Genomic DNA, 24,719 nt, shown 5'->3' on the forward strand with positions numbered 1-24,719 from the left:
CTTCTTTTTGTTCTTCCGCGTTGTTTGCAGGCCAGTGTAAGCCCGGCAGCCACTCTCTGAACGGGCTGGAGATCTGCGAGTCCTGCCCTCTGGGCCACTTCCAGCCGGGCTTCGGGGCCAGGAAGTGTCTGATCTGCCCCGACGAGACCTCCACCGTCACCCGGGGGGCCGTGGACGAGGCCGAGTGCGGAGGTGAAGCATCAGATACACGGGTCTAACCAAAGCGTCTCTGAGAATCACTTGATTCTCACACAGAAATAAATGGAGAAATGCAGCTGAATTTGCTTCTTTTCCAGTTACAATACAGAAATAACCCACAATATTTCAGAAATGTGAACTGAGCTCCCGTTTCTCCCTCTGCTGGTCGCCCAGTGCCCTGTTCGTCCGGCCACTTCTCGCGCACCGGCCTGGTCCCCTGCTACCCCTGTCCCAGAGATTACTACCAGCCGGAGCACGGCCGCTCCTACTGCCTCTCCTGCCCCTTCTATGGAACCACCACCGTCACCGGAGCCTCCACCATACAGCACTGCTCCAGTGAGTCTCTCGGGTCTCTGTATTCCCACAAAAACAACTACTACAGGAAATAATTAAAAATTTTATTTCAGATTGGAGTCTCTTGCAGGCTGTTTTCAGCCCACGAGCCTTATGTTTGACCCCCCTGTTTCATAGAGGTTTCATATTCTCGTCTATCAAATCTCTATCATCTCAAAGTAATCGAATCAGCTCCGCTGGACGCTTTGGAAAATGTTTCTCCTCTTATCAATCAATCAATCAATCAATTTATTTTTGTATAGCCCAGTATCACAACAACAGTTGCCTCAGAGGGCTTCAAGATGTTACATTTGTCGGTAAAAGTAAAAACAGTGAATAAGCATAATGGTAATATGTCAATATTTACAGTAACGAGACAGAACGAAGCAACCACCGCCTTCGACCCTCACATCCGGCAAGAAAAAACTCCAAAAACCCAGTGGGAAAAGAAGAAATCTTGGGGAGAACCACAGTATGGAGGGATCCCTCTCCCAGGGACGGACAGCTTTGGCAACAGCTAGCATGAGACAATAAGAAGTAAAGCCTAGGACAATGTTGAGGACAGTTCGTTGGACGGTCCAGCACAAGAACCACGGATCCCAGCAGTAGAACCGAAGCCAGTCCACGGGCAGGACCGACAGGGGTGTCCTCCCGGTCCGGACGGAGCTTGTTCATAGGCCTTCGTAATAGTGGAGTCAGCAACTGAAACTGGAGAAGACTCCCCCTCGAAGGGGGGGACAGCAGGTGAAAAGCAATGAACGGACTAAAGGGAATAACATTCAGACATTAGAGGACAGGGCTCAGTGCACCGTACTTCCCACAGCATTCTAGCTCCTGGGGCAGCTTTGTGGATACTTAACTGTTTAAACTAGTATTTAGTTAGTATAGTTTAGTTTAGTTTAATTTAGTTTGGTTTAGTTTAATTTTGTTTAGTGTAATTTGGTTTGGTTTAGTTTAATTTAATTTAGTTTAGTTTAGTTTAGTTTAGTTTGGTTTGGTTTAGTTTGGTTTAGTTTGGTTTACTGTAGTTTGGTTTGGTTTACTTTAGTTTGGTTTGTTTTAGTTTAGTTTAGTTTAGTTTAGTTTGGTTTACTGTAGTTTGGTTTGTTTTAGTTTAGTTTAGTTTAGTTTGGTTTACTTTAGTTTGGTTTGGTTTGTTTTAGTTTAGTTTAGTTTAGTTTAGTTTAGAATCCCTAGCTGACCTGATCATAGGCTGCATCGAAGAGAAACGTCTTGAGCCTAACCTTAAATGTGGAGACTGTGTCTGCCTCTTTGACACCACTTGGAAGCTGGTTCCATAAAAATGGTGCCTGATAGCTAAAGGCTCTTCCACCTCGTGTCCATTTAGAGACTCTAGGAGTCACCAGTAACCCTGCATTTTGAGAGCGAAGTGCTCTGATTGGTTGATAAGGCGTTAAAGCATCTTGGAGGTAGGTTGGAGCCATCCCATTTAGGATTTTGTAAGTGAGGAGAAGGATTTTAAATCTAACTCTAAACTCGACTGGAAGCCAGTGAAGAGATTTTAGAACGGGAGTAATGTGTTCACGTCTTCTAGTTCCAGTTAATAATCTGGCGGCTGCATTTTGAACCAACTGAAAGTTTTTTAATACACTTTTTGGGCAGGCTGCGAGAAGGGAGTTGCAGTAGTCCAATCTCGCAGAAACAAATGCATGGATGAGTTTTTCTGCATCGCTTCTAGGTAGAATGTTTCTTATTTTAGCTATGTTGCGCAAGTGGAAATATGCTGTTTTACAAGCCAGGTTGATGTGTGCTTTAAATGAGATATCCTGATCAAATAAGACCCCGAGGTTCCTCACAGTAGAGGAGGAGGATACACTGACGTTATCTAAGGTAATAATCTGTTTGGATAGACACTCTCTCAGTTTATGGGGGCCTAGTATAATGACCTCTGTTTTGCCAGGATTCAGACGGAGATAGTTCGTAGTCATCCAGGTTTTAATTTCTCTGATACAGTCACTGAGTCTGTCTATTTGATTAGTTTGATCAGGTTTCATAGATAAATACAGTTGTGTGTCATCTGCATAGCAATGAAAATTGATATCGTGACTTCTAATTATGTTCCCTAAAGGAAGCATATATAACAGAAATAAAATTGGCCCGAGCACGGACCCTTGAGGAACCCCATAACTGACCTGGGAGCACGGTGAGGACTGTTGGTTAACGTGAACAAATTGGTACCTATTAGATAAATAGGATTTGAACCAGCAGAGGGCTTTTCCTCTGATGCCAACCTCACATTCTAACCTCTGCAGGAGAATATTGTGGTCGATTGTATCAAAAGCTGCACTGAGGTCTAGGAGAACCAGGATTGAAACTAGACCTGCGTCAGCCGCCAATAGCAGGTCATTAGTGACTTTAACTAACGCAGTCTCAGTGCTGTGATAAGCTCTATATCCTGACTGAAATTTCTCAAATAAACTATTGTCCTGTAGGTGGCGGTAAAGCTGTTTAACCACAACTTTTTCCAGGACTTTTGAAATAAAAGGCAGATTTGATATCGGTCTGTAGTTAGCTAGAATATCAGGATCGAGATTAGGTTTTTTCAGCAGTGGTTTGATTACTGCGAATTTAAATGACTGTGGCACATAGCCATTTTCTAGAGAGGTATTTATTATAGTTATGATCGTATTTAAGATAACTGGAAGGATATCTTTGAAAAGCTTAGTTGGAATTGGATCTAGGAGACAGGTTGAGGTTTTAGAAGACATTACAATTGAAGTAATCTCAGCCCCATTTACTAATGAGAAACTATCTAGTATTTCAGGTATTTCAGGTGGAGGCAGTGGCTGGATTCCCTGAGCTTGATCTGAGGAAAGCGCTTCACTGATTTTACCTCTAATGGTTATGATTTTATCATTAAAGAATTTAAGAAAGTCATGGCAGTTTAAAGATTCTGGGATTACTGGTTCCACTACAGTATGACTGGTTGTCAGTCTGGCTACAGTGTTGAATAGAAACCGAGGGTTATTTTTGTTTATTTCTATTAAACGAGAGTAATATAATGTCTTGGCTTTAAAAAGAATTTGTTTATAGCTTAGCAAGGTACATTTCCAGGCCTTCAGAGATTGTTCTGATTTAGATTTACGCCACAGTCTTTCTAATTGCCGAGTTTTTTGTTTGAGAACACGGGTTTCAGAATTAAACCATGGAGCAACGCGCCTGGGTCGATTGGTTTTCAGCTGCAACGGGGCCACTACGTCAAGGGCAGATTTTAGTGAGTGCATAGCACTGTCAACAAACTGATCACTATTATCACCACTGGTCAATAAGCTCATTTCTGTGAGTTCACAAGATAATGCAGCAAATGCAGGCTGGATCAATTCTTTGTACCGAGCCACAGATTTTTCAGATAATGTCCGTATCAGCTGAATTTTATCTTTTTGAGCACAGTAGTCTTCAATCAAAACCTGAAAAGTAATTAAAAAATGGTCTGAGAGTATGGGGTTCTGATGGAGAACATTTAGGTCACTGACTTCTATCCCATATGTTAAGACCAGATCCAGGGTGTGCTTGTGACTATGAGTGGATTCATCAACATTTTGAGTGAAACCGATACTATCTAATACTGCAATAAACGCATTACTCAAACTATCACCAGAATCATCCACATGGATGTTAAAGTCACCTATTATAAGGATCTTGTTATGAGTCAATACTATATTGCTTAAAAACTCTGAGAACTCAGTTAAAAAGTCAGAGTAAGGACCAGGAGGTCGATACACAATAATTAATAGTACAGCTTTTTGATTCTTCCAATTTGGACAAGTAAGCGTTAGTATTAAGCTTTCAAAAGAGTTGAATTTAACATTAGTTTTGGGTTTAAGAAGAAGACTGGAGTGGGAAATCACTGCCACACCTCCACCTCGACCTGTTGATCTAGCTGTTTGGAAATTAACATAGGTTGGAGGGGTACATTCATTGAGCCTCACATAATCATCTTGCTGGAGCCAAGTTTCTGTTAGAGCAAGGAGATCAATGTTATTGTCACCGATAAGGTCATTAACTAACAGAGATTTAGTGGAGATTGCTCTAATGTTTAGTAGACCACATTTTATGTATTTCCTACTGGAAAAGTTATTCTGTCTTGTACAGATGTTAAGCTTTTTACCCATTGACTTTTTTTTAATGCTTTGAGCACTTTGGACAGACTCAGTCTCTGTTAGCCTAGGTAAACCTCCATGCTTGACTTGTAAAAATCCGGGAGCAGGATTAGTGACGGGATCAACAAGATCAACAGAGGAGTGTTCTACACGACTGCTCTGCGCCCGGGGCTCATAGCTGGATTGTCAATTTAGAGTACGAAGCCGATCAGCCATATTGCGAGCTAAAAGGGCTGCACCATCCAAAGTTGGGTGGATGCCGTCCCTGCGGATGAGCCCAGGCTTTCCCCAGAAGGTGCACCAGTTGTTTAGAAAAATAACTCCGTTTTCCTCACTCCATCTAGACAACCAGCGATTGAATGATGAAAGTCGGCTATACATTTCATCATTGACCAAATTGGGCAGGGGACCAGAGAATATTACGGCATCAGACATCGACTTAGCCAATTCACACACCGAGGCTACTTGTAATTTGAGCACCTCTGATTGTCTCCGCCGGGCATCATTACCGCCTGCGTGAATCACGACTCGACGGAATCTCCTACCTTCCTGTTTTAAAAGCCTAAGGTTCCCCTCGATGTCCCCCACTCTGGCCCCCGGGTAACACCTAACCTTCACCGCTGGCAGCTTCACGTCTCTAACTATAGAGCTGCCAATCACCAGCGTGTCCAGTTCAGCCGGCGTGTCGTCGCTGAGGGGAGAGAACCTATTGCAGACGTGAAGCGGTTCTTGGAGTGCTACGTGGCGGTGCTTAGCACTAGCCTTCCTCCGGACTGTCACAAACCGGTCCTGGTCTTGTCCCGGCTGCTCGGGACACGCTGCGGGGCTAGGCTTGCTAACACTCCTCTCACTGCGGGAACGGGCTGCGAGCCCTGCCGCTACCTCGCTATAGCTAGCGCTGCCCTGCCCCTCACATCTGCGCAGCCGCTCCTCTAACTCGGTTACCCTGGCCTCCAGCGCTGTCAATACACTGCACTTTACGCAAATACCCCTATCGTCAAGGGAGGCAGGGTTCTGACTCAACATACGGCACACTGAGCAGGAAAGAAAAGAAGACAGAGGGGAGGACGCCATAGCGGTCCCGGCGGACCAAGCTAGTTAGCACGCTAAGCTAGTTAGAACGCCGGTGGCGCTAACGGCGGAGAAGAAATGTAATTCACGAGAGATCGCTTGGTCAATCGGGGGCGAAGTAACCCCGGGGGCGTAAATAACCCCGATTTTTGATTGCTTCGTGAATTAACAGCAATAGCAAGAGAGAGACAGCAAGCACTTCAGTCGCTCGCAGGCTTCAGCAAGCTTCACCAACACGGAAAACACTCACCGGAGTGACGTCAGACGCTCAGGCTTATCCCAGTGGCTTCATCAGCCAGTTCATGCTGTTCCTTTGAGCCAGTCTCAGTCGATTTCTTTAAGAATTTGAGGATATGCTGGTTCAAATCCGACCCCTTCCCACCTCGAATGACTTCTGAAGTGGAAAGCCAGCGTTGCCATACCAGACTTCTCCATTAACACCTCCCTGATGTTAAACATCAGGAGAAGGTTCCAGAATGAAGTCAGAGCAGCGCCGCTGCAGTCCCGAGGCGTCTGCTCCGTCTTGTGGCGGCTCAGAAACAGGATTACTGTGCGGGATCGGGGCGACAGGAAATAATGTGACTTTCATTACCAAATGGAAGAAAGTGACGGCGGCTGCCCGAAGTGTGGGAATCGGCTTCAACCTGCTGGATCTGCACCGTCTGCCCGTCTGGTAGCAGGAGGGAAAGACCCTTGCTGCGTTTTTTCCGACTCGCCTCTCGCTCATATCGTCTGTGTTTTCTCCGGGCCACGTCGCCAGGTTTCGGCTCCAGCTTTCTGCCGAAGGAGGAGAGTGTGACTGCAGCTCCCGAGGTGGAGGTCAGCGAGGACTACCAAGCCAGCAGCCAGGTCCAGACCCGTCCTGCATCTCAGTTCTCACATGTCTGAACCATCGGTCCAGCTGGGGGAACGCAATCGTCCATTTATAACCCGTTTATCCGTCCATCCAGGTTTTCCACGAGTGCTTCCTGAACCCCTGTCAGAATAAAGGAACCTGTGAGGAGGTCGGAGCGGGATACGTCTGCACCTGCATGCCCGGGTTCACAGGTGAATCCACGTAATCAGTACTAGCTATAATTCTGAAGAGGAGCCGATCAGCAGCAGTTTGAGATGTATTTTCCGTTGCCAGATGTAACAGTCCGGTCAGAAGATCTATGTGGCAGCAGTGGGGTGTTTGTGACGATCATTAGCTCAGACTTGTGACTTTCCTCCTCCAGGCGCCAAATGCGAGATCGACATCGACGAGTGCGACTCTGCTCCGTGCCTGAACGGAGGGCTGTGCAGGGACGGCATGGGAGACTTCCAGTGCCAGTGCAAGCCCGGATTTCTAGGTTAGGACCCGTTAGAGGAAGCTCGACCTCAGTGACCTGATTTGCTGACTTCCCGACCTTGTCAGACTTCTCCCTGATTAATGACCATTGGCTACATGATGGTTGAGTTTTGAGAATTTGTGAAAAGTGTGATATAACATATCCTTGAAACTTCTCATGAACATCCTCGGCTAATTTTGCTTTAACTTAAGAGACAGTTTGCAATACTATTATCAAAGATTTGATTTCATTGAAACTAGTGAGTCATGGTGTCTTTTTTTGCAAACGCTTCGTACCGTCTTAACTCCATGTGGATGTTTTTATGGTTTCTTTTTGGCTGCTGATGTGATGTATACGTTAAAGTATAGCAGCAGATCCCATCTGGGACCACTAGATGTCACTATTTGACAACAGAACGCTGCTACAGCACAGAAAAATCTACATTACTGCTGGATTCCCAAGTCAAATGTCACCCAAAATAGATTTCTTTTTTATCGTAATTATTGTCTTACACTGTGAACTATATCAACTACTCTTGTCGAGGCACTTTGAACACTTCCGATCGGAAACGTGAAGCTGAGCCTCACTTTCTGTTCTCTATCCTCGTTGTGTTCAGGCTCTTTGTGCGAGGCCGAGGTGAACGAATGCGCCTCCTCGCCATGTCTGAACGAAGGTGTGTGTGTGGACGAGGTCAACAAGTTCACCTGCAGCTGCGCCGCCGGCTTCACAGGTTCAACACACACACTCACACACACTCACACACACAGTTATCTAATCATCGAGATTCCCGCTGACGGATCACGTTCAACAGGGTCTCGCTGTGAGCTGGAGATCAACGAGTGTCTGTCCAGCCCCTGCCTGAACGGCGGCGTGTGCGACGACCTGACCGGCGGATACTCCTGTACCTGTGCCGTGGGCTTCTCGGGCGATCGCTGCGAGATCAACATCGACGAGTGTTACAGCGCGCCCTGTCTCAACGGGGGCTCGTGCTTGGACGCCGTCAACAACTTCAGGTAACGAAGACCCAGCAGAAGAAGCAGCTCTTCCGAGTGGATTGATGAGGGTGGATGGAGCTCAGCAAGATGGAGAGACCGTCCTCGTTTTGCGAAGGACTGTGATGGGTGGAGGTGTTCTGAAACAGACTTGCTGTCCGTCCTGGACTCAGGTGTCAGTGCGTGGAGGGATACCGGGGTCGGCTGTGCGAGGTGGACGTGGACGAGTGCGACCCCAACCCCTGCGTGAACGGGGCCAGCTGCCTGGACGGCCTGGGCTCCTACACCTGCCGCTGCCTCCCTGGGTTCAACGGAACCAGGTGTGAGACAGGTACTATAGGACAGACACGTCTCCATGGCAACCCAGGAGGAGGAGGGGCGGAGAGATGATTGATGTTGACTTATTTTAACGAATTTTCCACACAAGGAACCTGAATAGTTTGTTTCTAATTGTAAATGGATGGGAGCCACAGCGTCCTGTTTTCATCCCATCGTCTCTTTTCTAATTATTAAAATGCAGTAAAGGATAACAAAAGAATACTGGAAGAAAGCTTTTCTGGTGATATTGAATGATTTGACTAAAGGTTGTGATTTATTCTTGTTTTTTTTTTTTTTTTCCTAACCACAGAAAAAGCAGAAATAGTTCATCTGAGGAGAAAAATTCCGAATTATATGAATTCTTTTCTCTAAAAAACATTTTAATGCTCACTAATTCTTTCTTTCAGTTTGTAGCTGCAATTTTTTTAATATCTGTATTCTTAAAAGATCCTAAGATTCATATTAAAAACATTCTTTATCTTTTTTCTTCCACTTCAAATTTTTCTGTATTTGTAGAATATCTTCTAACTCTTTGTTCTTCAGTCAATCCACGTTTTCTTAAAACACACTTTTCCGGCTAAAACAAGATTACACAACAGAGGATGCAAAAATTTTATGAATGTAGTAAATTGATTCAAACACAATGTGATAGCTAATAATAATCATATGAGTCATATGACTTTAAAAACAAGTTTGATCTGTTAGAATGTGATTCATAAGTAACATGTCTGCAGTGTCATGTGACTCATTTTATTCCTATTTCGATCAATTATTTTCCGCTCTGCTCAATCAGAAATGTCCTCAGCCTTCAACCTGGACTTCGAGGTCTCTGGTATCCATGGTTACGTGATGATGGACGGAGTGATGCCCGCGCTGACCGAAATCACGTGCACCTTCTGGATGAAGTCGTCCGACAGCACCAACTACGGCACGCCGGTGTCGTACGCCGTGGAGGGCAGCGACAACGCCTTCCTCCTCATCGACTACAACGGGTCAGTGCTGCGATAAGTTGAAGCCGATACATAAAAGGGGCACGAGATGATGCTTCTGTTACACTGGGTTGCATTGTCAGTACCTGACACCACCTTGTGGTGCAAACTGGTATTGCGGGACTAAAAAAACTAGAACAAGTAGAAAAAAATAACAGATTTTAATAAATATACATAAAACTGTCCCGTCGATAATCCTATGGTGTTTTTTTTTTCTCTCATGTGCCTGATTATTTCAGATTTTATTGATCAATTTTAAACCTTGATATTACCATATTTTATCGCCCATCAATTTTATTTTTGGTTTGATATTCGGCTAATTGTGTGACTTATATTTAGAAGTGACCGATACATCAAAATATACCAATGCATGCCAACGGGGACCACTAGATGTCACTGTATCCTGTTGATGTATGACGAGTTAAAGTTAAAGTTTCTCCAAATGCAGCAGAAAGAATTTAGTGCTTGAGAAAAAAATAAATGTCTTCTACAACAGTGCAACTTATTTACTGCATGTTTCTCCCTTTTTCTGACCCATTTATTGACAAATATGACTCAGGTCAAAATACTGAAAGTACCACAAAAATACGTTACATATTGACCCCTCATCTGAAAATATTCAATAAAAATAAAGCCAGTTCCTGAATTCAATAAAAGGAAGAGGAAATACACACGTTCTCAGAACGTCCATGAATTTAGTTGTCTGTATTGATTGTTTATCCGGCTTTTACCGGTCTGTTTGACGACGACTGACTCCGACATCCGTCCTGTCTCCAGGTGGGTGCTGTATGTGAACGGTAAGGAGCGGGTGACGGACTGCCCGGCGGTCAACACGGGCCAGTGGTACCACATCGGCGTGTCCTGGAGGAGCTGGGACGGCGACTGGAGGATATACATCAACGGGAGGCCCTCGGACGGAGGCAAAGGCCTGTCAGTGGGCACCACCATCCCAGGTGTAGTGCTATCCTCGGCCCGGTCGACCGCTCCGCCGCCACACGCCCGGATTCCCACCGCCGTAGAGCTTCTCCTCCCGGGGCGTTAACCTCGGTTCGTCCTCCGTGTCTGCTGCAGGTGGAGGGGCGCTGGTGCTGGGGCAGGACCAGGACCAGAGGGGAGAGGGGTTCAACCCCGTGGAGTCCTTCGTGGGCTCCATGAGTCAGCTCCACATCTGGGATCGAGTGCTCACACCGCAGCAGGTAGACGCCGCTAAGCCTTTATTTCAGCACCCGTTCAGATTAAAGCTTCAGCTAAGCAGGTAAAAAACAGATCAATGTTCGATTCGTGTTTAGAAATGTGATTTTAAAACTTAAACTGCAGAAGCTGTATGATACAATCTAATTTAACATCAATATCTATGGTTAAAGTTAATCTACCCTTTAATAAAAAGGATTCTTGTTAAAGTTATTGTCCGATTTATGAGGATGTAGTACAGGAATCAGAAAATACATTCTTTATTTCTAACAAAAGCAACCTGAAATTTAAAAATGTTGAAGGAATGAATGTAGGTAAATCAGTACACGAATTAATAATAAATGTCATACCAACAAATAAATAAGTATCTAGGTAGGTAAATGGTTGAATGAATGTATGAACGAATGAGTAAATAAATAAATATGTCATTCAACAAACAAATGATAAAGAAATAAGTAAATCCTTGTGAATAATTGAATAAATGACTTCTGTGACTTAAATCTGTGAATAAATACATTAAAAATGAACTAAGAAGAAAGCGTTTTGAGAAGCTTTGAAAAGTATGAATGTTTGTGTGGGTTTGTTTAGTAAAACTTTGTTTCAAGTGAAGAATAAGACTTGTCTTGAAGTATTTGTTCTTCATGAGTTTTTCTGGATTTGTCTGTTTTGTCTGTCTCCAGATTAAAGTTCTGTCCAGCAGCTGTCCCGCCTCTCATGTGACCCACAGAGGAAACGTCCTCGCCTGGCCCGACTTCCTCAGCGGGGTGGTGGGACGAGTTAAAGTCAACCTCAACAGCATCTTCTGTGCCGGTGAGTTACATTTTTAATACAGGTGGAGTATTTTTTGAATGAATCCAGTCAGACAAAGCGTGTCTGTTTTGACTCCTGTCGGTGTCCAGACTGCCCCAAGCTGGAGAGCTCGGTGCCCCACCTGCACGCCTCCTCGCTGGAGGTGAGTCCCGGAGCCCAGGTGCAGCTCTCCTGTGATCCCGGCTTCTACCTGGTGGGGGAGCCGGTGCTGCAGTGCCAGAATAAAGGAGAGTGGAGCCACGCTCTGCCCAGCTGTGAACGTGAGGCTCAAACCTACAAACTCCACACCGTTTAAATCATGGGTGACAAACAAAATGCCTGAAGTAAAATGAGTTTGACACCCTGTGTGTGTGTTCCAGGGGTCTCCTGCGGACCTCCTCGTCCCCTGGAGCACGGCTCGGTTCAGGGCTCGGACTTCCTGGCCGGCAGCTCCGTGGTCTATCAGTGTAACGCCGGGTTTTACCTGTTGGGAGACTCCAAGGTGCGCTGCAGCAACAGTGGCAAGTGGGGAGGAAACCCACCGGCCTGTCTGGGTACACACACACACACACACACACACACACACACACACACACACACACACAGTTCATCATTCCTATAAAGCATCATGAGGGCGTTTAGCTCACGGAGTGTTTGTGTTCAGACGTGGACGAATGCGCTCTGGGCTCGGACTGTGATGAGCACGCCAGCTGCCAGAACACGGACGGCTCGTATTCCTGCACCTGCGTTCCCCCATACAGCGGCGACGGAAAGAACTGCACAGGTAGCGGCACTCAGGACGGCTTCCCACGCAGCTTTCTGCTCTGACGAATGGCTACGGCTGACCACACTGGCTTGATTTCATGATTTGTGAAAGAATAAGTGTGTGTTTCCAGAGCCGGTGAAGTGCGAGAACCCCGGATCTCCGGAGTTTGGTCACAGAGACGACAGCAACTTCCTGATGGGCAGCTCGGTCGCGTTCGGATGCGACGAAGGGTACGAGCTGATCGGCTCTTCCAGAATAATCTGCCTGGAGACGGGGCGCTGGGACCAGCCTGCTCCATTCTGCAGAGGTGAGAGGTCGACCGTTTTTATGACAAGATCTTTTTTGGATGATCTCTGATCATGGTCTCTTCTGTCGTCCTGCAGCTCTGTCCTGTCCTGCCCCGACAGTGCCTGAACACTCCATCCTGAAGGGAAATAACTTCACCTACGGAAGCAAGGTGACTTTCAGGTATCGTCTGCATCCCTTCCAGCAGTAAACGGTGTAAAACATGTGGATGGAAACACGTGGAGCCTCATGTTTGGATCTCTCCGTCCTCTGGGCCTCAGCTGCGAGAAGGGCTTCCTGCCTCAGATCCCCTACGACTTCCAGTGTCTGTCCAGCCTGAGGTGGAGCGGGACGCCGCCCGCCTGCCACCCGGTGACCTGCGGCGGGCCGCCCACCGTGGACAACGCCGGCTACACCTTCAGCTCCAACACATACCTGTCCACTGTCACCTACACCTGTGACGAGGGATACAGGTAAGAGGAAGCGCCTGAGAAGCCCATTCATTGAATTCATGGAAGCTAAGGTCCAAAAAATATAACGTCATAGATTCATTCTTTATTTTGGTATTTTTATTAGCTCTTTGGCTTCAGTACATCACAGATTATAAAGCGTGTGTTGTGTTGTGTTGTTGTAAAGACCACAGGGCTCCATGGAGGTGGTGTGTGAAGCGACGGGCGAGTGGAGCCGGCCGTTTCCTCGCTGTGTGAACATCCTGTGCAGCGAGCCTCCGGCCCTCAGAGATGCCCTGACCGTGGGAGAGAACTACGAACTGGGGAACAAGGTGCACTACGTCTGCAAAGAAGGGTAAATGGAGCCGAGGTCCACTCGCTTATCTTGCACGCATGGTTGTTCATGCACAGGGAGCGATTTATTGATAAGGAAGTGCAACGCAATTTCAAACAGCCATAAAAGTACAAGTCAACAAATTATATATATATGTATATATATATATATATATATATATATATATATATATATATATATATATATATATATATATAAAAGCCATTAGCCAAAATATTACAACCCTTTTTCAAAGATTATTGACAAAATAATCCAACTTAAAGTCCTTTTTCACGCAACATTTTCATAGCATTTTGGGTATCCGTTTCCATGACAACGCTGCTTGAAGCCACTGAAAGCGTTTCCCACAGTGAAACTGTTCAAATTGCTGGACATCCACCCTGATATATTTAACAAAAAATACTTCCTTACAGTACTCTTTTTTGTATTTTAAACTGTCTTTAAACTATTATAACTCCATCATGACTCAACATTTGAAGAAAAGGACATATATCCATAAACTAGTGATACTAAATTTCCGAAAATGTCCAATTCTATCAGTTCTAGTATCAGTTCATCGGTTGCATCTACTTTCCTATAAAGCACTGGCTTAACCTCTGCATTCAGTTTGCTTATTAGATTCTTTGTCCTCTCTCTCGGCTGTTTGTGTTGTCTTCCATGTTGCAGCTACACTCTGATTGGCCCTGAAACCAGAGAATGTCTTCCGTCCGGCCAGTGGAGCGAGAGCTCGGCCCAGTGCGTCCCTCGCTCGTGCGGCCCGCCGCCCGCCATCGACCACGCCGAGCCTTACGAGAGCCACCAGCTGTTTGGAGACACTGCGAACTACTACTGCACAGATGGATACACCGCTGGCAACAACTCAAAGATGGTGTGCAACGCCCAGGGAGCGTGGGCGCCGCCCGACGGCATGGAGGCCCCCCGCTGCATCGCCAACTTCTGCCTGCGCCCGCCCCACCTGCCTCATGCCATTCTGGATTCCGTCAACAAACCCAAATACGCGAGTAACTCTGAAGTGAGCTACAAATGTGAAGAGGGCTTCATGCTCAACAGCACGTCCACGCTCAGGTGTCTGATGGGAGGAGAGTGGGATCCCTCGCCGTACAGCATAGACTGTGTGCCCGTGAGGTGCTCCAAGCCCGAGAGCATCGACCGGGGCTACGTGAGCGGAACAAACTATAGCTTTGGGGCTGTTGTGGCGTACAGCTGCTATAACGGCTTCCTGATCCGCGGAGAGAAAAGGAGGACCTGCAAGGCCAATGGAGAGTGGGGAGGAGTTCTGCCAATGTGCGTACCAGTGTCCTGTCCGCCGCCACCATCTCTAAAGAACGGCTACATCCAGGTTAGCTTTAAAAAAACCAGATTCCACACATTAATCCTGTTTATAAACTTCTAAACAGTGAACTCTGTGCGTTTCCCTACAGGGCAAAGTTCAGACCACGTTCGGCAGCAGGGTGATGTACGCCTGTGATGCTGGATACAAACTGGTGGGTCAGTCGCATCGCATTTGCCAAGCCAACCGTCAGTGGTCCAACAACCACCTTCCCACCTGTGTCCTTCTGACCTGCGACCCTCCTCCTGACATCGTGCACGGACGTTACAGAGGCTCCGAGTTCCAGGTTGGCCGCAAAGTGGAGTATGTCTGTGACGAGGGCTACGAGCTGGCCGGCGACCCCGTTTGGACTTGCCTGAAGTACGGACGGTGGGACAAGTTCAGACGTCCGCGCTGCTCGCCGGTTCAATGTCCCGAGCCACCGCTGGAGGACAACCACCTGGTCCTGAAGAGCCTGGACTCTGAATCTGGAACGGTGGAGTTATCCTGTGAGGAGGGCTATGTCCTGCAGGGGGCTCAGATCCTCCGCTGCACTGCGTCTCAGGAGTGGAACGACACGTTCCCCATGTGTAAACAAGTGTTCTGCGGCTCACTGCCGGAGGTGCCGTTCGGTGGCCCCTCCTCGTCCTCTCCCCCGTTCCCCTTCGACTCTGTGGTAACGTACCGATGCATGGATGGCTTTACTTTAAGAAAAGAAGGCTCGGTGTCCTGTCTGGCCAGTGGTCAGTGGAGTAGCCCTTACCCCGAATGCATTCCTGTCGAATGTCCTCAACCTGTAGAGATTTCTAACGGTATAGTCGATGTCCAGGGGCTGATGTACCTCAGCAAAGCACTTTATAGCTGTAGGACTGGATATAATCTAGTCGGCAATTCTACTGTTCTGTGTGGAGAGAAGGGACTCTGGATAGGTGGAGTCCCTTCCTGCCGCCCAATTGAATGTTCTGCACCTAAACAGATAGCCAGTGGAAGGGTGGTGTACACAAAACTGCAGTTTGGACACAGCGCCATCTACTCCTGTCGCCGTGGTTACCGCCTCCGAGGCCCCGAGACTCTGAAGTGTCTTGCCAATGGGAAGTGGGACACGGATCCGCCTCTCTGCGTGCAGATCGCCTGCTCGCCTCCTAAACCCATTGAAAACGGGTTTGTTGAGGGCCAGGATCACAGCTTCGGGGTCACGATTTTCTACAGCTGCTTTCCTGGCTTTCAGCTCGTAGGCCAGGACCATCAAATCTGCGAGGAGTCCGGCTGGTCGAGTTCGGTCCCGGTGTGCGTGCCCTCGGACTGCGGCCTGCCCCCTCACATTGACTTTGGGGATTATTTCAGGGTGACAGACTTTAAAGGGTCTCTGACTTCTGAAGACACTGGAATGCAGCTAACTGACTTGAACTTCCTTCACGGGACACTTATTGAGTACCGTTGCCACAAAGGCTACGACCTCACACACCACACCAGGTTGGTGTGTCAGGAGGACGGGGGATGGAACGGGACCGCCCCGATGTGCGTCCCGGCTGAGTGCGAGACCCCGCCCAGCCCGGAGCACGGCTGGGTGAACGTGACCGACGAGTCCCTCGGGAGCACGGTCAGGTACAGCTGCGAGAACGGATACGAACTGCACGGGGAGCCCATGAGTCACTGCGTGTCCGGTCGCCTGTGGACCAACAGTCCCCCCGTCTGTCGGCCCGTCTCCTGTGGAAATCCGGGGGATCTCGCTAATGGCACGGCCCACGGCGGTAGTTTTCTTTACCCCGAGCAGCTGCACTTCGAGTGTCAGCCCGGGTTTGTGCTGAAGGGCAGTGAAACCATCACCTGCCAGGCTGATGGGCAGTGGAACGGACGGAAACCGCAGTGTGAGCCAGTGTCCTGTGGTCCCCCTGAAGTCCCCAGTGACGTTACCTTCAGAGTCAACGGGCACACGTACGGCAGCGAGGTAGAACTGAGCTGTCAGCCCGGTTTCCTTCTGAGGGGGAAATCTGTCAGCGTCTGTCAGGCGGACGGCACCTGGAGCCACCAGTCTCCCGCCTGTGTGCCTGCCCGCTGTGGGAAGCCTTCCCAAATACCCAACGGACACGCGCTGGGGTCGGAGTTTGGCTACAACAGCAAAGTCGAGTATGAATGTGAAGAAGGCTACGTGCTAAATGGAGACCCGACTCTTGTCTGCCAGTCTAATGGACGTTGGGACAAGCCGCCGCCCCGCTGCGACATCGTCAGCTGCGACCCCCCTCAGGACATCAGCCATGGCTTCTTGAATGGCTCCAGCTTCAACTTTGACGACGTCGTGGAGTACGTCTGCTTCGACGGCTACGAGGTGGTGGGAGATCCCATCCTGCGCTGTTCCGCCCGGGGCTTGTGGGTCGGCAGCGTGCCTCACTGCCAGCCCTGCCTCTGCCTCCTCCCCGCCGTCAAATTCGGGAGGGTCCTCGGCCGGGACCGGGCCTGCGGGGACCGGGTTCACTTCCAGTGTGACGACGGGTACAGGCTCCTGGGCCCCTCCCAGGCGGTGTGTGAGAGGGGAGGCGTGTGGAGTCCCGGGGTGCCTGTGTGTGGCCGGGGGAGGTGCAGTGTCGCCCCGCCTGCAGTTCCCAACGCTGTCCTGCAGGGCGGCAGTGCCACCTTCCCAGACACGGCCATATACAGGTGCCGGCCGGGCTACCAGCTGAAGGGCTACCCACACCTCACCTGCGGAAGAGACGGGCGGTGGGGGGAGCCCAGGATCAGCTGTGAGCCTGTCAGCTGTGGAAAACCACCAGCAGTTCCTCACGCTCAGGCGGTCGGAGACGTCTTCACCTTCCCAAACCAGATCACATACAGGTAAACACCGAGGCTATCAGGGCTGGTAGAAAATCACATCGTGATGAACTTCAGCTCACCTTCCTAGGTGGCTAGGAGATGAGTGCTTTTTGGCAAATCCTCTGATCTGCAAAAGAAATAAAAATAGGATAAAAATCTTTTTTGCACTACATCTTTCCTAATGCCTGAGGTAGCCACAACAGAGGTGCTGAAGAGCATGTTGGAGACCTCTGTCTGAACCTAAAAGAAAAAAAAATGCCTACTGTAACTTGTATTTTGATATTTGTGAATGGACTATTTATAATTGATTTAAGTAGTTTTGGAAAAAGTACAGAACATTTATATTCAAATTAAGTTGTCATTGCATTGCTAATTAGAAAAAAGTACTGTTCAATGACTTTTGCAGGAACTTCTGGTATTAGTTAGTTTTTAGATATATTCATTTGCATTGTCAGTAGCAGACTACTACTTAATGTATTGAATCCTCTGGAATTAACAAACTTTTACACCTACTACAATAAAATGAAAATTTAGAAATTGTTATCAAAAGAATTAAACTGAGACGTGTAAGTCATTTAAATAACAGAGGAATATTTTAAAAACATAATCATCTTTAAAGATTATTAGCCTGCTATGAATTTGATATTAGCAATATGATCAAAAAGGTATAAAGTGTGTAGATGAGTGTGTATTTCGGCCTGGTAGTGTGTGAGCCCTGTCTGCCTCTGTCTCCAGGTGTGACGCCGGTTACCATCCGGCCTCTCCGTCCAGCTCTCTGTCCTGCCAGAGCGACGGCTCCTGGTCCAAGCACAGCGTCCGCTGCCGCCCGGCGCCCTGCCCGCTGCCCTCCAACGTCTCCATCCCCCACCTGCTGATCAGCGGGAAGGAGCCGACTCCCGTGGGCGGCTCCGTCACCCTGTCCTGCCCCCCCGGCTTCTACCTGCAGGGGTCGGCGCTGGCCGAGTGTCAGGTAGGGGAGCTCACCGGTTAATGATCGGTCAGAAGACGAACCTTGACGTCTATGGGAGGTTTACAGTCGGAGTCGGACAGAAGGCATGATCTCCGCTGTCTCACCAGGTGGGCGGAGTCTGGGCTCCGAGCGTCTCGTCCGCCTCCTGCGAGGTGGTGGTCTGTGACAAACCCCCGCCTCTGCTCCATGGGATCATCGAGGGAGACAGCTACAACTACGGAGACTTCGTCCTGTACTCCTGCCTGCCCGGCTTTGACATGAAGGTAGAGCTTTGGCCACATTTTGAGCCGGTTTCCAAACACTTGTGTTTTCAGTTTCTCTGAGCGCCGTTGTCATGGAAATGAACTCCCAACACACCATGGAAGAGTTGCGTTCTCACCTGTAAACAAGACCTGAAGCTGAAGCTGTTTTAATGTTTTAAAAGTCTTTGGTTCAAGAAGATATTTCAGTTTCACTGCATGGAAAGAAATCTCCAGACGCACTGCTGGGACAATCTGACCATGTTAAAGAGTACAAATCCACATCATTTCACCCAAAGAGTTTATTCATGTTCTTGCCTTAATTATTATGAATAATTTTTACTTAATCTTTTTTAGATTAACAATTAATGTGCTAAAAATAAAGTAGGAAAACTTTAATAATCCCAAAGGGTAAATTCCTTACAGTGTTCCTCCAAACGCAGTAGCTATAATTGACAATCAAACAATAAAATATTAAATCAGGAAATAATATTGGATGTTTTTATGAACTTCTTTTCAGTTCTGCCCATTATTTATCTGATTCCCATTGTTTTTTTCCTGCAGCGTTGCCCCTGTGAAGCTCTCTGCCGCCCCCTAGAGGAGCCCCGCTCCACAGCTTGATCATTTCATTGAAGAGTTTGCGCTCCAGCGAACTTTCAAATCTCATTGATGAGTGTTTAACGAATATGCGAAAAGGCACTCCTCTGTCCCGCAGACCTCCTGAACATCCTTTCATCAGAAACTCATCTGACACTTGAAAACCATTAAATTCTTGTTAAATCTCCTCCGGATGCGCAGAAAGCAGCTGAGTCACTGCTGTACTTTCAGCCTGAGAGGATTCACTATAAAAGCAGTGATGTATTGTCTTGTCTGACGTCCCATTTCCTCCTCCACTCGGTCCCGTTGCTCCACACTGAAGTAATGAGCCACAATCACATTACAGAAAGTCACATGATTTCTCCTCGGCGATCAATGGGAGTGTATTGTTACAGCGTCAGCAGGAAGAGCTGAGTCAGTGATATTCTCTTCCATCCCCCCCTCATTTACAGCCTCACCGCAGCGAAGCTGCTTTTAGCACGAAGTCGATGCACTGCAGGCTTCAGTCTGCAGAGGAAAATTCCCCATCATGCACCTCGACTCTCGTATCACTTGTGGCCGTAGCTTCAGGACTTTCCCCTGTGCGTTGCAGGGAGACTCGATCCAGACCTGCCAGGGAGACCGGACCTGGAGCGGCACGCCGCCACTGTGTGTCGGTAGGTTTGTGCGAAGAAAGCGTCTTCCCCGGGGTGCTGCGAGGAGACGGAGGAAAATGTGTTTGGAATGACGCACACCTCTCCCCGTGCGCTCTCAGACCCGTCCAGCCCCTCCTGCGGACCGCCCCCCACTGTCAAACACGCCCAGACGACCGTAGACCCCCACCTGCACAACGTCAGCTACGTGTGCGAAGCCGGGCTGCAGCTGCTGGGCCCCCAGACCCTCCGCTGCCTGGAGAACGGGTCCTGGAGCCTGCCGGCGCCCACGTGTGAAGGTACGCCCGTCCCGGTCGGAACGGCGCCCGCCTCTCCTCTCGTCCGTTCTCTGACCGGCTGTCTGCTCTTCCAGAGGCCCGAGGCTGCGACGGCCCCAAGCCGCCGCCGCACGGCCGGCTGCAGGAGCACAGCCTGAACGCGGGGCGCGCCGTGGAGTTCCAGTGCGACCGAGGCTACGCCCTGGTGGGCGACCCGCTGGTGGTGTGCATGGGGGGCAACACCTGGAGCTCCGCCTTCCCCACCTGCAAACGTGAGAAGACTCCGCTCACTCGCAAAAACACACCCAGAACCTGTTTGACGCAATGACAAGTCTCATTCTGATTTCACTGGAAATCAAACCGTCAGAATGAAACCAGAAGTTTCATCATCTGGGAAAAAAAAAAAAAAAAGAAACCTCAAGAAACCTTAGACTGCCTCTTTTCTTCCTTCTCAAATGATTCAGAGTTTCAGTTTGGATTTAGATTACATTAGAACCTCAGACCTCCAAACACAAGCTCGCTTCTGTGACCTGAGGAAGCTCAAAACTGAATTTAACTGGAAAAAATATAGTTTTTGACTCAAAACTCAAGATATTTATAAGAATAAATACAAGAAACAGGTTGTATTGTCAAACACACCATTATGTGACCTGTGCCTGCTTCAGCCTGTTCAGAATTCAAAGCTCTCCACATCAGTCTGTTAAAGAATCCCTGGTTTCGCTCGCCCTGCAGCCAAGCCCTGCCCGACTCCTCCGGGCTGGAAGGACGACGGCGGCAGGAACCGGTCCGGGCCCGAGTTCCACGTGGGCCAGTCGGTCCGCGTCTCCTGCCCCAAAGGGCAGCAGGCGAGGGGCGGCGGCACCATCACCTGCAGGCCCGACCAGACCTGGAGCCCCGTCGGCTCCGTCTGCGAGAGTAAGTCCGCTCCAGTCACTGTTCAGATAAATCTCTGTAGCTTTCTATATTTGAAGGTATTTTCAAAAGGCTTTTTGAGTGATAAAGAGTTTAGAAAGTTGAGATAATCAGCCACTATCGATGACATCTTGGATTTCCTCACAAAGATCACTTGTGTGTTTTTCCTGCTGTGCACCTCTGCATGCGCTGCCCTCCACGTGCATGGCCGCCGGCGTGAAACCCGCCTCTTGGCTGGCTGGAGCGCCGCCGTCTCCCTCTATGTCGCCCGGCCCGTCGTCGAGCTTTCATCCCGGCGAGCGCGGCCTCATCAAACGCGGCGCCGGCGCCCCCTGCGCCCGGCTAATTGCAGGCACCTCTGCGGCTCCTATGGCAACCTTTGTGGGATAATCCTTTGATAATTCTTGAACGCGCTCGCCGCACAATGCAGCCCGCGTTGCCATGGCCCGTTGTTTGTATTTGCATGGCGTTTATTCTCCTCTATGCATGTTTGAGTGTTTTCAGTCCACAGAGGGGAGTTCGAGGCGAATCACACACCTCCACCATCGGACACTTTGGGATTTTTTTTTTTTTTTTTTTTTTTGCATGAGAATCACCTCCACAATAAAAGACACTTTTAATTAATAATCACGGATTTCTTTTTGCACTGCACAAAATGAATTGTATTCATACAGATGTAGAGGATCAGCAAGAAGAGAGAAAATCCAGAGTGCAGCAAACAACTCTTGTTTTTCTTTCTATTTTAAAAATTTTCTTCAGTTTAGCCTGAATGGAGCTACTTTAAATAATGAAGCACTGATGAGATAACACGAGATAAACAGAATCTAAGTGATGCTAGTAAGAGGAAAAAGATTTGTGGACTCTGAGTTGTGGCAGGACGCCCTTCGTCCCTCCGTCCTGTATTAATAAAGAGTTGAGCTGACCGAGTCTTGACCTGGCAGAGTAACCGGGTGGCTGTTGTGCAGGGGTGTCCTGCGGCCCCCCCCTCCACGTGGCCAACGGGGTGGTGAAGGGGGCGGTGTTCCAGTTCGGGGACGTGGCGCTGTACTCCTGCTATGGCGGCTTCGCCATGGAGGGCGCCGGACGGAGCAGGTGCCTGGAGAACGGCACCTGGACGCCGCCTCCCACGTGCAGAGGTAGAGAGACGCCCGGAGGGGGGCCCCCTACCCCCAACCCCCACCCACCGCCTCTCTGAGGACTCCTCCTGCTTCAGCTAACCGCCTCCTGGCTCTAACGGCTCTGCGCTCCGTCTCTGTTTGGGTTCAGTGATCATGCTTCAGCCACTCACTGGTTCACCTCTAAACCCTGCTTCCTGTGGGCGTTCTCAACATTTCCTCACTCGCTGGTGATCTACAGGGAGGGTGATCCTTCAGCTCTGCTATCAAACCGATCACATGTCCTTTGTTCGTCTGAAACCTGGATCCAGAGAAATAACCCGCCTCTCGACCTCTTCAGTCAAACACCAGGGATAAACGACTGAAACTTTTTGTGTGTTTTCCCCATTATTCTGTTTACAATTACAATTAAAAAAAATGATAAATGAGAGTTTACAACTGAATGTATGGCAAATTGACATAAATAATATATAAAGATTTGTGTATGAGCTCCATCTGAAAACCTGTCTGATGTTCATCACCCTTCATGTGAGGGAATCGAACCGGAGCTCCATATTTATGAGCCGGCCGCCTGCTTTGAAAGAGTGTTGATCCCAGGTGATGCGACGCTCAAGTGTCCTCTCAGATGTTTTCCATATGAAACGGAGCTCTGCTTCCCGTCACAGCTGCTGTGTGTGTGTGTGAATGTGTGTGTGTGTGAGTGTGTGTTCGTCCATTTCTCTTCCCGCATGTCCGACCTGCATGAGGTTTTCATGGCCGAGTGCGACGCTTTCCCGCCCAAGTTCTGTGATATTCCACATGTGAGGAGCCGTGAGCCTGAAGAACAGTAATATGATATTTCTGTGTGTGTGTGTGTGTGTGTGTGTGTGTGTGTGTGTGTGTGTGTGTGTGTGTCCTCTCAGCCGTGTGCTGGCTGCAGTGTCAGAACGGAGGTGTGTGTCAGAAGCCCAACACCTGCGCCTGCCCCGAGGGCTGGATGGGCCGACTCTGCGAGGAGCGTAAGTATCCCCCCGGGTCGTCCGCGCTCTGTTGACAACGGGGGGCGGGAATCGAACACAATCCGCCGCTCGCGCGGGCGGGCGGCCGCTGACGCGCAGGAATTCGGCCAGCTGGGTAAGCAGGTTTTCCCCGGACAATGGCGCACAAAGAGAGCGTCCGGTGACGGCGTGTTCACTGCGATCAGGCTGGTTCTGAAGCTCCTGAGTGTCTTTAAAGACAGAGCGTGAGCGCGTGACCTCTGACCTCCGTCTCTCTCTTCGTTGGCAGCGATCTGCATCCTGCCCTGTCTGAACGGGGGCCGCTGTGTGGCCCCCTACCAGTGCGAGTGTCCCGCCGGGTGGACGGGGACACGCTGCCACAGCGGTGAGTCGGAATGGGCAGAAATGAACTCAATACAATATAGAACAATCATATTCCGTATCTTTAATTTTTTTTTTTATATTTTTAAACCAATATAGAACATATATTTCGAAATTTTTCTAATTTTGTTTTATTCTTTTAAACATATTTTTAAGAGTTTTAATACAATATCAAACTTGTAATTTTACTTAATGCATTTTATAAAGTTTTTTTTTTTTATTAGACATGGAAATAAAGAATGCTGTATTCCAAAACATTAACACTTTATAATAACTTATGCTTCCGTTCTTTTAACTGGACTCTATAATCATCTGTTAAAATTTAAAAACATCATTTAGAACCTTTGGTTAGCGAACCTGCGAGTTATATTTATTAACAGGCGTTTAGAGGCAAAAATGTGATGTCCTGTGAATTAAATCAATAAGAAGTGTGAAAACTTAATAAAAACTGGTGTTTTTGCATTTGTTGTGTCGTCAACACACTCATGGTGTGTGTGTGTGTGTGTGTGTGTGTGTGTCCACAGCGGTGTGTTCGTCGCCCTGTCAGAACGGAGGCCGGTGCATCAGGCCCAACAGATGCAGCTGCACTTCAGGATGGAGCGGACACGACTGCTCCAGGTCTGAGCGCGCGCGCACGCACGCACGCACGCACGCACGCACACACACACACACACACACACACTTATTTACCCTCAGGCCTTCTTAAGGACTGTCAAGATGTGACATTTCAGTAAAACTGATGCCAACGTTTTTAAAATTCCGATTTGTGCAACAGAATAACAGAAGAACTTTAAAAGAAGTGTTTAAAGAAAAAAAGATTTTCTGCATAAATCTCTCAAACAGCTTCAGTTCTGCACAGATTTAACCCTTTAATGTCACATTTATGACAATACACAGGAAAAGTGATTTCAATGAAGTTGTTTCAGAGATTTATGTAGCAGTAACTCAAGACGCCTGACAGTTTGTGTGAATGTTTCACCTTTAAAGACAAAACGAGCTGAAAATCCAGCCTTTAACCGAGTCCTGATGTGTGTTTTTTTTGCCGGCAGGAAGAGGAAATCGGTGTACTATCACTTCTGAAGCGTCCGCTGGGCTCCATGTGAATCACCTTATGAAGGGAACTCTGTATATTTAACTCCTGTAAACCATTCACTCTCATCTCTCTGCAACAACCGGACCCCAGTTTGTAAAATAAAGCTGTATTTTTTCATATGAGAGACTCGACAGTATTAAACATATGCTGCTATATACTTGTAAAAACTATTGATGTGACGGTTCAGTGTATATGTGTAAACTATTCTCACGTTTTTATTAAAGCATAAAATACGACCCGC

General features: G+C 48.3%; 1 protein-coding gene across 2 annotated transcripts in view; it reads left to right on the plus strand.

Annotated features, from left to right (window-relative positions):
* Positions 1–24,714, plus strand: part of svep1 (sushi, von Willebrand factor type A, EGF and pentraxin domain containing 1) — a 91,388-nt gene extending 66,674 nt beyond the window's left edge. Inside the window, exons 18-49 of one of the 2 annotated variants that reach the window (XM_030088469.1) lie at positions 31–192; positions 373–534; positions 6,484–6,572; positions 6,674–6,770; positions 6,941–7,054; positions 7,650–7,763; positions 7,845–8,046; positions 8,199–8,356; positions 9,137–9,335; positions 10,110–10,285; positions 10,404–10,528; positions 11,204–11,333; positions 11,423–11,593; positions 11,693–11,866; positions 11,977–12,096; positions 12,209–12,385; positions 12,462–12,546; positions 12,645–12,836; positions 13,000–13,167; positions 13,834–14,506; positions 14,589–17,305; positions 18,020–18,254; positions 18,362–18,517; positions 19,683–19,746; positions 19,845–20,021; positions 20,096–20,272; positions 20,733–20,915; positions 21,878–22,048; positions 22,930–23,025; positions 23,294–23,389; positions 23,910–24,003; positions 24,435–24,714. In XM_030088469.1, coding sequence (XP_029944329.1) covers positions 31–192; positions 373–534; positions 6,484–6,572; positions 6,674–6,770; positions 6,941–7,054; positions 7,650–7,763; positions 7,845–8,046; positions 8,199–8,356; positions 9,137–9,335; positions 10,110–10,285; positions 10,404–10,528; positions 11,204–11,333; positions 11,423–11,593; positions 11,693–11,866; positions 11,977–12,096; positions 12,209–12,385; positions 12,462–12,546; positions 12,645–12,836; positions 13,000–13,167; positions 13,834–14,506; positions 14,589–17,305; positions 18,020–18,254; positions 18,362–18,517; positions 19,683–19,746; positions 19,845–20,021; positions 20,096–20,272; positions 20,733–20,915; positions 21,878–22,048; positions 22,930–23,025; positions 23,294–23,389; positions 23,910–24,003; positions 24,435–24,465 — 7,685 coding nt within the window. In that variant the 3' untranslated portion in view covers positions 24,466–24,714. The remainder of the gene's footprint in view (positions 1–30; positions 193–372; positions 535–6,483; positions 6,573–6,673; positions 6,771–6,940; positions 7,055–7,649; positions 7,764–7,844; positions 8,047–8,198; positions 8,357–9,136; positions 9,336–10,109; positions 10,286–10,403; positions 10,529–11,203; positions 11,334–11,422; positions 11,594–11,692; positions 11,867–11,976; positions 12,097–12,208; positions 12,386–12,461; positions 12,547–12,644; positions 12,837–12,999; positions 13,168–13,833; positions 14,507–14,588; positions 17,306–18,019; positions 18,255–18,361; positions 18,518–19,682; positions 19,747–19,844; positions 20,022–20,095; positions 20,273–20,732; positions 20,916–21,877; positions 22,049–22,929; positions 23,026–23,293; positions 23,390–23,909; positions 24,004–24,434) is intronic. The other variant, XM_030088470.1, reaches the window with a different exon arrangement.
* Positions 24,715–24,719: the final 5 nt, after the last annotated feature.

The sequence above is a fragment of the Salarias fasciatus genome, chromosome 3 (assembly GCF_902148845.1).
Source record: "Salarias fasciatus chromosome 3, fSalaFa1.1, whole genome shotgun sequence".
NCBI lineage: Eukaryota > Metazoa > Chordata > Actinopteri > Blenniiformes > Blenniidae > Salarias > Salarias fasciatus.